This window comes from Hyperolius riggenbachi, chromosome 10, assembly GCF_040937935.1.
Source record: "Hyperolius riggenbachi isolate aHypRig1 chromosome 10, aHypRig1.pri, whole genome shotgun sequence".
Taxonomy (NCBI): Eukaryota; Metazoa; Chordata; class Amphibia; order Anura; family Hyperoliidae; genus Hyperolius; species Hyperolius riggenbachi.
Genome location: NC_090655.1, coordinates 211,545,908 through 211,557,631, shown reverse-complemented (window position 1 = coordinate 211,557,631; position 11,724 = coordinate 211,545,908). Strand labels below are relative to the sequence as shown.

The 11,724-nt window shown below is 46.9% G+C and overlaps 1 protein-coding gene across 2 annotated transcripts in view; it reads left to right on the top strand.

Moving 5' to 3' along the window:
- Positions 1-11,724, top strand: part of LOC137534341 (gastrula zinc finger protein XlCGF26.1-like) — a 32,104-nt gene that overhangs the window by 242 nt on the left and 20,138 nt on the right. The window contains exons 1-4 of one of the 2 annotated variants that reach the window (XM_068255795.1): positions 8,739-8,804; positions 8,843-8,885; positions 8,999-9,096; positions 9,584-9,692. In XM_068255795.1, the coding sequence (XP_068111896.1) occupies positions 8,855-8,885; positions 8,999-9,096; positions 9,584-9,692 (238 nt within the window). In that variant the 5' untranslated portion in view covers positions 8,739-8,804; positions 8,843-8,854. Of the gene's footprint in view, positions 1-8,731; positions 8,886-8,998; positions 9,097-9,583; positions 9,693-11,724 lie in introns of those variants that run through there. The other variant, XM_068255794.1, reaches the window with a different exon arrangement.

The window sequence follows — 11,724 nt, the reverse complement described above, 5'->3', positions numbered from 1 at the left end:
ATGTGGGTGTAAATAATATTTTGTATCAATATTATTTGCTTCAGCACTTTACAGAGATCACTGAACAAATTGAGTCACTTTCGAACCCTCGTCGCATCTCACAAGCTACTGCCCCTGCTACAGTCCAGGGATGTGAGAGAAAACAGGAATGCTGTCCACCGCTGCCTGCACTGCAGCCTCCGCAACTGGTAAATCATCCAGTCGGGCTGTGTGCACTGCCTTGTCTAGGTCCCGTAACAGCAAGCGTTCTGCATCCACATCCCTCTCACGTCTAGTTAGATGCCTTTGTCAGATAAAGCTTCAGGAAAAAAAATCGTGTGCGCTGATTTGGCTTTTACAAAAGTTAAAGGACAACTGTAGTGAGGAGAATATCGAGGCTGCCATTTTTATTTTCAACAATACCAGTTACCTGGCCGCCCCGCTGATATATTTGTCTGCAATAATGTCTGAAACACACCACAAACAAGCATGCACCTAATCTTGTTAGATCTGACAATAATGTCAGAAACACCTTATCTGCTGCATGCTTGTTCAGGGTCTTTTAGCGCTTTTTAAAATTGCCAGCGCTTGAAAAAACATCTCAAAGCGCTCATAAGGTTGATTCACTAAACTGTAATAACGCATAGCACGGCCACGCCAGCGTTTTGCGCGTGTATTCGTGCGTAATCGTGAATTTTCATGCATGGAAATTTTGCTATTGTGCGCAAAAAAGTCTACTGCGGCCGTGCTATGAGTTATCACGGTTACGTGAATCAAGCCCATAGTGTGAACAAGCCCTTATGCTGGGAATACACGGTTCGTTTTTGCCTTCGTTTAAACCTTCGTTTCGATTGTGCCTTTTGTCCTTTTCGATCCCGAAATAATCGGTCATACGGTTAATATCACCACCCACGGTTTCGTTTTTTTTTTCGATTCTGATGGTTTCGTTTTTCCAATGATCGAAGGCTGCAAAGAAACGAAACGAAAATCCCTTTTTACAGGGACGGACTAGCAGAAACGAATATATAATCGATCTGAACAGCCATCAAGCCTACCAATGGCTCGATTAGATGGATAAAGAGAGATAATATCAAACATGTTCGATCACTAGTCGTTCGTTTTTGGGGTCTATTAATCGAAACTATAATGAGATTATGACTATTTTCACATACGTTTTCAACACTCGATTCGTTTACCGAACGAATCGAAGGTTTAAACGAAGGCAAAAACGAACCGTGTATTCCCAGCATTACACCTGTGCAGGGTGAAGAAGCAGGTGCTGAATAAAGATCAGCCAGCCTGATTAGGAAAGAGCTCAGTCTGTTCCTGAACTCTGGAGGGACCGGAGCTCTCGGATGGGAGAAGAGGCTAATCTCTGCATGTACGCTGTAAGTTGCCACTTGTTTGCTTGCTTTGCTAAGAACTATTTCTGTGTAGTTAGTCAGGGACTGTAGTGAGACCGGTGGCTGCTCAGCCGTGCGAGGTTTGATTTTGCTTTACTGGCAATGGTTTATTTTCCTAAATAAACCATGCTGAAGCCTGACGGATGATCGATCCCTCGCTATTTTCTCAGGCCGCCTGGATCCCCCGTTAGGTGGCCTGGTAATTCCGTCAGTCGGCACATGCGCAGTACCCCGTGCCTGCTTCCCCGTCACTGCCTGCGCAGTACTCTCCCGGCAACAGGAGCACGATGGGCCGCACATACAGTACGATCCAACTGCAAGAATTACCTGGCTGCCTAGCGGTGGATCCAGGCGGCCTAGGAAGACGGCGAGGGACTGATCAGATTGAAGGGGGCTGGAGGAAGCCCCAGGCATGTATACAGTGGAGGAAATAATTATTTGACCCCTCACTGATTTTGTAAGTTTGTCCAATGACAAAGAAATGAAAAGTCTCAGAACCGTATCATTTCAATGGTAGGCTTATTTTAACAGTGGCAGATAGCACATCAAAAGGAAAAATCGAAAAAATAACCTTAAATAAAAGATAGCAACTGATTTGCATTTCATTGAGTGAAATAAGTTTTTGAACCCCTACCAACCATTAAGAGTTCTGGCTCCCACAGAGTGGTTAGACACTTCTACTCAATTAGTCACCCTCATTAAGGACACCTGTCTTAACTAGTCACCTGTATAAAAGACACCTGTCCACAGAATCAATCAATCAAGCAGACTCCAAACTCTCCAACATGGGAAAGACCAAAGAGCTGTCCAAGGATGTCAGAGACAAAATTGTAGACCTGCACAAGGCTGGAATGGGCTACAAAACCATTAGCAAGAAGCTGGGAGAGAAGGTGACAACTGTTGGTGCGATTGTTCGAAAATGGAAGGAGCACAAAATGACCATCAATCGACCTCGCTCTGGGGCTCCACGCAAGATCTCACCTCGTGGGGTGTCAATGGTTCTGAGAAAGGTGAAAAAGCATCCTAGAACTACACGGGAGGAGTTAGTGAATGACCTCAAATTAGCAGGGACCACAGTCACCAAGAAAACCATTGGAAACACATTACACCGCAATGGATTAAAATCCTGCAGGGCTCGCAAGGTCCCCCTGCTCAAGAAGGCACATGTGCAGGCCTGTCTGAAGTTTGCCAAGTAACACCTGAATGATTCTGTGAGTGACTGGGAGAAGGTGCTGTGGTCTGATGAGACCAAAATAGAGCTCTTTGGCATTAACTCAACTCACTGTGTTTGGAGGAAGAAAAATGCTGCCTATGACCCCCAAAACACTGTCCCCGCCGTCAAGCATGGGGGTGGAAACATTTTGCTTTGGGGGTGTTTTTCTGCTAAGGGCACAGGACAACTTAATCGCATTAACGGGAAAATGGACGGAGCCATGTATCGTGAAATTCTGAACGACAACTTCCTTCCCTCTGCCAGGAAACTGAAAATGGGTCCTGGATGGGTGTTCCAGAACGACAATGACCCAAAACATACAGCAAAGGCAACAAAGGAGTGGCTCAAGAAGAAGCACATTAAGGTCATGGAGTGGCCTAGTCAGTCTCCGGACCTTAATCCAATAGAAAACCTATGGAGGGAGCTCAAGCTCAGAGTTGCACAGAGACAGCCTCGAAACCTTAGGGATTTAGAGATGATCTGCAAAGAGGAGTGGACCTCCATTCCTCCTAAAATGTGTGCAAACTTGGTCATCAATTACAAGAAACGTTTGACCTCTGTGCTTGCAAACAAGGGTTTTTCCACTAAGTATTAACCACTTAACAACCTCTGCCACGCTTATCTACGCCCCTTTAAAATTCACCTGAGTCACAGGGGCGTAGATAGGCAACTCCTGTTAATTTTCCTGCTGTGCGCGATCGCGTTCGCGTCCGCGTTCGCATGCACGCGGACGTGCATACGATTCGGGCACCCGCTGGTCTGTGATTGGCTGATGTGAACATGTGTTCACAAAGCCAATGACAGTGCTTATTCATGCAGAATGTGTGTAAACATTGTATCAGTCACTATGCTGTTACAGTTACTGAGATCACTCGTGAGAGGATCTCAGATAACTAACACAGCATTAGTGACTGATCAGCATCAGTGAGGTTTTTTTTAAATAAATTATACCCCCATTAAGCCCATTAACCCTTGCCTCCTTTAAATGTGAAAATTGCTGTGGTTTTTAGGTGAAAAACCCCGTGGTAGAGAAGTGGTTAAGTCTTTTATTGTTAGAGGGTTCAAAAACTTATTTCACTCAATGAAATGCAAATCAGTTGCTATCTTTTATGTAAGGTTATTTTTTCGATTTTCCTTTTGATGTGCTATCTGCCACTGTTAAAATAAACCTACCATTGAAATGATACTGTTCTGAGACTTTTCATTTCTTTGTCATTGGACAAACTTACAAAATCAGTGAGGGGTCAAATAATTATTTCCTCCACTGTATATTATTTCTTTTAGGTGGTTTCCTTTAAAGGGACTCCGAGCTCACAATAAAAAAGAAAGTTGAACTCACCTGGGGCTTTCTCCAGCCCAGTGCTGGTCGGGAGGTCCCACGACGGCGTCCTGGCTCCTCTCCAACACCCCGATCCGGAATGGCTGACAGGCCGCAGCCCGGGCGACACTCTCCCGAGTGTCGGGCTGCTCCTTCCGCGTATGACGCGGATGACGTCACACGCCGGCCGCCTCGCGTCATCACGGCGGCCGGCGTGAAAGTACTGCGCATGCGCGATTAAAGTGCGCATGCGCAGTACTTTCACGCCGGCCGCCGTGATGACGCGGGGCGGCCGGCGTGTGACGTCATACGCGGAAGAAGCAGCCCGACACTCGGGAGAGTGTCGCCCGGGCTGCGGCCTGTCAGCCATTCCGGATCGGGGTGTTGGAGAGGAGCCAGGACGCCGTCGTGGGACCTCCCGACCAGCACTGGGCTGGAGAAAGCCCCAGGTGAGTTCAACTTTCTTTTTTATTGTGAGCTCGGAGTCCCTTTAATGAATCAAGATGACATGAATGTAGAGACCACAGATAGACAGTCAGGGAATCGAGATAATAATTTTAAAGAGGTTGAGGCAGAGAAATAGATTTGGGTGTTATCAGCATGGAGAGGGGAGTATGGCTTTAAATGACAGACTTCCCCATGTGAATAAAGGGAAATGTTTCAGGCTGAATGTAAGAAGGCACCTGTGAGTTGCTGAGGATCTATGACCTGGCGCAGCAGGTATTTTCCTCTTCTCTTTCACACGAATGATAGTCTTTTTGCCTTTTTTGTCTGCAATAATGGATCCGACTCCTTGCATAATTGTGTTCCTTACATATATTTTATAGGGCATTCCTCAAGCCAAATACTTGTTTTGTTTTGTTTTAATACCCTAATTTCCTATAAACTAAACAAGCCACACCCACAGCTTCTCCAGAGTGCCTTGGCGCTTGCAAGGGATTGTGGGATTTCAGTCTGGGCAGGTGAAAAAGGTGTTACTAGCTATAGATTTCAGAGGCAGAGTTTTCACAATCTGAGAGCTGCAGTGCAGATACAGATCAGTTGCCTGTGTAATGGAGGAGATAAGAGTGGAGTTTTCACAGAATATGCATACCTGGACCTATGTATCCGAATACAGAATGGATTTATTACTTCAAAAGGTTATAAAAAACCAATTACAGGGAATACCCTGTTACACAGAGAAAGTTACCATCCGGAACATGTATTTAAATCCCTGCCATACAGCCAATTTTTGCGCCTTAGGCGAAATAATACAAATGAAGAGGACTTCATGGAACAGGCACAAGAGCTCAAATCGAACCTAGAGAAAAGAGGATATAACCAGAAACAATTAGATGAAGCCTGGATGAAGGCACAACGAGTGGATAGGAAAAATCTGATAGTAAGGAAAAATAAAAAACAAGAGAGAACAGATGATAGTCTCACCTTCACCTTTGAGTATACACCGATGGCCAGAGAAGTAAAAAAGAGTATTTTGAAAAATTGGAAAATCATTGAAAGAGACCCCATTTTAGGGAAAATATACAAAGAACCCCCTTTAATTACCTTCAAGAGAGCTCCAACATTGGGAAACCATCTAACTAGTAGTGAGTTCAGGACCCCTAGAAAACAGAATTGGCTGGAGAAAATGCAGCCACAAGGCAACTATAGGTGTGGACATTGTTCTGTATGTCCCCAAATGGAGCAGGGAAAGAGTTTGAAAGTAGGCCCGGTAGAAAACAGGTTGAAAACCTTAATTACATGCCAGACGAGGTATGTGGTATATATTATCTGGTGCTCGTGCCAGCGTTTTTACGTTGGCATGACGACCAGAAAACTTAAAGAAAGAATACAAAGGCACCTGGGATCTATAGGGTCAGGGAAGGGCTGTCCCCGCTTGATAGAACATGTTAGGTTACAACATGATGGAAACCCAGGATGTTTACGATTTGCTGGATTGGAACAGGTCATGACACCACATAGAGGTGGAGATAGGAAGAAAATGCTGCTGAGAAAAGAAACCCAATGGATTATTAGAACTGATGCCATGGGCGCGTTGGGACTAAATGATTATGTGGACATGGCCTGTTTTCTTGACCCCTGAACTTAGGTGTAGTGAGCTGCCTGTGGAGAATACACCCTTCCTAGATAGTTATTATGGAAAGAGTCACATGTCTAATTGTACTTTGTTTTATTGTTGTTTTTAGTTAGTACAGTCAGAATAGGTGGGAACACGTGGGAGTGAGTAGTGGGAACTGAATAGCCAAAATGTAAACAAGCACTATGAGAGATAGTATAAATTATCCCATGGTCCTTCTTCTCCTCCCCTTTCCCCTTAGGATGGTGTGATGTCTGTAGGGGTGGATGGGGTGTGGGTGGATGTGCGGTGGCAGACCTCAATAGGACTTTATTCCTTGGTGGCCATTGCGCATGCACCCGCACGTGTTCCTCTTCCCTCCCCCCCTTTATGCATTTCATTATCAACATCACTATCCACCATTATTTATTTTGTTGCCTGCACTTTTTAATTAACCTCCCTGGCGGTAAGCCCGTGCTGAGCACGGGCTATGCCGCCAGGAGGCACCGCTCAGGCCCCGCTGGGCCGATTTGCATAATTTTTTTTTTGCTGCACGCAGCTAGCACTTTGCTAGCTGCGTGCAGTGTCCGATCGCCGCCGCTACCCGCCGATCCGCCGCTATACACGTCGCCGCAGCTGCCCCCCCTCCCAGACCCCGTGCGCTGCCTGGCCAATCAGTGCCAGGCAGCGCCGTGGGGTGGATCGGAGTCCCCTTTGACGTCACGACGTCGATGACGTCGGTGACGTCATCCCGCCCCGTCGCCATGGCGACGGGGGAAGCCCTCCAAGAGATCCCGTTCTTTGAACGGGATCTCTTGATCTCCGATCGCCGGCGGCGATCGGAGGGGCTGGGGGGATGCCGCCGAGCAGCGGCTATCATGTAGCGAGACCTCGTCTCGCTACATGAAAAAAAAAAAAAATTAAAAAAAAAACCGTATTTGCTGCCCCCTGGCGGATTTTTACAAACCGCCAGGAGGGTTAAACAGTAATCTTTCTTCCAGGTCAGAATGTGACGGTTTCTGGTATGGGAGATAAGAATCGCCCATACTGAACTGTCATATGCTTTTTATGTTTTGGCGCCATCTAGCGGCGGCTTCTTACATTGCCAGTGGTTACATTGTTTTCCTGGCAATAAGAGGCCGTGCGCGGTGGAACGCACGATCTTCCGGTTCCGGCGTGACGTCGATCAAGCGACAGCCGGCCGGGGATTCGGCGAGCGGCGGTGATTAAGCACGCTAGCGGGAGGGAGGATATCCCTATAAATGATTCCAAAAATGGATGCCGCAGCGTGCAGAGAGCCTCTGAGGACGCTCAGTGAGCGAAACGGTCGTCAGGCCCCACACCGCTCCCACCAACCCCACAGCGCCCAAAGGACCTGGTAGGAACTTTCAGCATGATATTTATATGTATTTATTCAAGAGAAATTCTGAAGCCGCAAGAATAAAGCTTTTTTAGTGGAATGCAAGTGCCAAACTGCTCCTTTCTTTTTCCCTTTTTCATATGAGAAATAGATTTGGGTGTTATCAGCATGGAGAGGGGAGTATGGCTTTAAATGACAGACTTCCCCATGTGAATAAAGGGAAACGTTTCAGGCTGAATGTAAGAAGGCACCTGTGAGTTGCTGAGGATCTATGACCTGGTGCAGCAGGTATTTTCCTCTTCTCTTTCACACAAATGATAGTCTTTTTGCCTTTTTTGTCTGCAATAATGGATCCGACTCCTTGCATAATTGTGTTCCTTACATATATTTTATAGGGCATTCCTCAAGCCAAATACTTGTTTTGTTTTAATACCCTAATTTCCTATAAACTAAACAAGCCACACCCACAGCTTCTCCAGAGTGCCTTGGCGCTTGCAAGGGATTGTGGGATTTCAGTCTGGGCAGGTGAAAAAGGTGTTAATAGCTATAGATTTCAGAGGCAGAGTTTTTACAATCTGAGAGCTGCAGTGCAGATACAGATCAGTTGCCTGTGTAATGGAGGAGATAAGAGTGGAGTTTTCACAGAATATGCAGATTAGCATGCCTAGATACAGATTAGCTTGCCTGTGTGTGTAATTGTGTAATAGTGACAAGCAGAAAACATGTCTGCTCCCATTGTATCACAGGAAAAAATATTAATATACTGTTGAAGCTGTTTGAAGATAGATTTGCTGTGTAAACTATCTAAACTTTAGATAAGATATATAGACAAGTCACTTGTTATATTTAGTTTTTCATTTCGGATCTGCTTTAAAGTGTACCAGAGATGGTACACTAGCACTAATTTATATTTACCTGGGGCTTCCTCCACCCCCATAAGCACTGTGGCTTCCCTTGCCATCCTCTTCAGCCCCTCAGTTCAGGCAGTACGACTCCTGGTAACCCGGTCAGTCGCTGCCAGTCGAGGGCTTGTGCGTATGCGCGGCTTGGCCGCGGTCACACCCCCACGGTGCTCCAGTCCCCTGAAGCATTCTGCGCTTGCACAGTACTACCAGTACTGCTACTACTACAGGCACAGAATGCTGCAGGGAACGGGAGTGCGACCAGGGGATTGCGTGAGTAAGACGGCTGTGACTGCCTGGATTACCGGGAGTCATAGAGGCTGAACGGAGGGGCCAAGGAGGCCAGCGATGGAGGCCACGATACTTATGGGGCTGGAGGAAGCCCCTGGTAATTATAAATTAGCGCTAGTAAACCGTCTCAGGTTCACTTTAAGACTGATGTTTTGGATATGTTACTGGGTTCACTGATACGCTAAAGTTGTATTGTTTCTTCATCACAGTGTAACCTTGGTTTCCTTTGTAACATTCACAAGTGGATGAAGATCTATGAAGCTTTTTTAGAAAAACAAAAACTAAATTCCGTGGATGTGTGCCAGTATTTACAGGGATACAATCACATCATCATGGAGAATGAGCAGCTCCTCACATCGCCAGGTGAGCAAAGACTTTTATTTATTGTAGAGGAGAGCTGTGTGTCGGACCCACCTCCTCCTCTAATAGACATACCATATAAACATATATTCAATCCGTGTGTGTTTTCCCTACAGATGCTTCAAGTGACAGAAACTCTCCAGAGAGATGTACAGGTCCTCTTTATCTCCAACAATGTGCACAGGAAGATCACAAGCTCTCAGAGGGAAATCAGGTAGTTGGCACTGAAGATTTTAAAAGTTAACAGCAAATTTTCATAATTTTATACCTTGAGCTATGGCTGGGGCTGCCATTTAGGCAAAGAGGGAAATTGCCCAGGACCGACCTCCTCCCCCCCCCCGTTGGTCTCTTCCACCATCCTGCACAATGTATGGCTGGCTGCTACATATGTTGCTGAATACAGAAATCAGCTACTGCTCCATATAGGGAGCTTGGGAAATAGCTCTTTTCCAATTGAATTTCACAGTTGAGACCTAATTAATACTTGGGAGAGAGGCGGATGTTCGTGTAATGTTATTTTTATTTGAACAGGGGCCTTGAAAAGCAAAAGCTGACCAATGTTCCACCCCCAAACTTCTGTCTCCTTTCCCCACCCCTCCATTTCTTTTCACCTTGTGACATTTTCACCCTTCTTTCTGTCTCTGCTATACTAGATGTTGTAAAAACAAATGCAGTATCTTTATCCAATTTGTTCTATTTAGGATGAAGATATAATCAAAGTGGAAGTAAAGGAGGAGGAAGCAGAAGAGACCTCTAGGATAGGTGGTGATCTGTGTAAGGAGGAGGTAATTCCAACAGAGATCAGCACAGGTGAGCCACACATTTGTCTTTTTCTGTGACTTCATCTCTTCTCCATAGTTCTGCCTCAAAAAGTAATGGTGAAAACAGTATGTGCGCAGTGGGGGAGTCAGGAGCCATCAGCCCCTATTAGAAGTAATGAGGAGACAGTATGTGGCCAGTGGGGGAGTCAGGAGACATCAGCCCCTATTAGAAGTAATGGGGAGACAGTATGTGCCCAGTGGGGGAGTCAGGAGACATCAGCCCCTATTAGAAGTAATGGGGAGACAGTATGTGGCCAGTGGGGGAGTCAGGAGACATCAGCCCCTATTAGATGTAATGGGGAGACAGTATGTGCCCAGTGGGGGAGTCAGGAGACATCAGCCCCTATTAGAAGTAATGGGGAGACAGTATGTGCCCAGTGGGGGAGTCAGGAGACATCAGCCCCTATTAGAAGTAATGGGGAGACAGTATGTGCGCAGTGGGGGAGTCAGGAGCCATCAGCCCCTATTAGAAGTAATGAGGAGACAGTATGTGGCCAGTGGGGGAGTCAGGAGACATCAGCCCCTATTAGAAGTAATGGGGAGACAGTATGTGCCCAGTGGGGGAGTCAGGAGACATCAGCCCCTATTAGAAGTAATCGGGAGACAGTATGTGGCCAGTGGGGGAGTCAGGAGCCATCAGCCCCTATTAGAGGTAATGGGAAGACAGTATGTGGGCAGTGGGGGAGTCAGGAGCCATCAGCCCCTATTAGATGTAATGGGGAGACAGTATGTGCCCAGTGGGGGAGTCAGGAGACATCAGCCCCTATTAGAAGTAATGGGGAGACAGTATGTGCCCAGTGGGGGAGTCAGGAGACATCAGCCCCTATTAGAAGTAATGGGGAGACAGTATGTGCCCAGTGGGGGAGTCAGGAGACATCAGCCCCTATTAGAAGTAATGGGGAGACAGTATGTGCCCAGTGGGGGGAGTCACAAGACCTTGGCCCATATTAGAAGTAATGGGGAGACAGTATGTGCCCTGTGGGGGGAGTCACAAGACCTTGGCCCATATTAGAAGTAATGGGGAGACAGTATGTGCCCAGTGGGGGAGTCAGGAGACAATAGCCCCTATTAGAAGTAATGGGGAGACAGTATGTGCCCAGTGGGGGAGTCAGGAGACATCAGCCCATATTAGAAGTAATGGGGAGACAGTATGTGCCCAGTGGGGGAGTCAGGAGACATCAGCCCCTATTAGAAGTAATGGGGAGACAGTATGTGCCCAGTGGGGGAGTCAGGAGACATAAGCCCGTATTAGAAGTAATGGGGAGACAGTATATGCCCAGTGGGGGACTGAGGAGACATTATCCCCTATTAGACGTAATGGGGAGACAGTATGTGCCCAGTGAGGAGTCAATGAGGAGACAGTATGTGCCCAGTGGGGGAGTCAGGAGACATCAGCCCCTATTAGATGTAATGGGGAGACAGTATGTGCCCAGTGGGGGAGTCAGGGAGACATCAGCCCCTATTAGAAGTAATGGGGAGACAGTATATGCCCAGTGGGGAAGTCACAAGACCTTGGCCCATATTAGAAGTAATGGGGAGACAGTATGTGCCCAGTGGGGGATTCAGGAGCCATCATCCCCTATTAGAAGTAATGGGAAGACAGTATGTGTCCAGTGGGGGAGTCAAGAGACATCAGTTCCTATTAGAAGTAATGGGGAGACAGTATGTGCCCAGTTGGGGGAGTCGGGAACCATTAGCCCCTATTAGAAGTAATGGGGGGACAGTATGTGGCCAGTGGGGGAGTCAGGAGACATCAGCCCCTATTAGAAGTAATGAGGAGACAGTATGTGGCCAGTGGGGGGAGTCAGGAGACATCAGCCCCTATTAGAAGTAATGAGGAGACAGTATGTGGCCAGTGGGGGAGTCAGGAGACATCAGCCCCTATTAGAAGTAATGAGGAGACAGTATGTGGCCAGTGGGGGGAGTCAGGAGACATCAGCCCCTATTAGAAGTAATGGGGAGACAGTATGTGGCCAGTGGGGGAGTCAGGAGACATCAGCCCCTATTAGAAGTAATGAGGA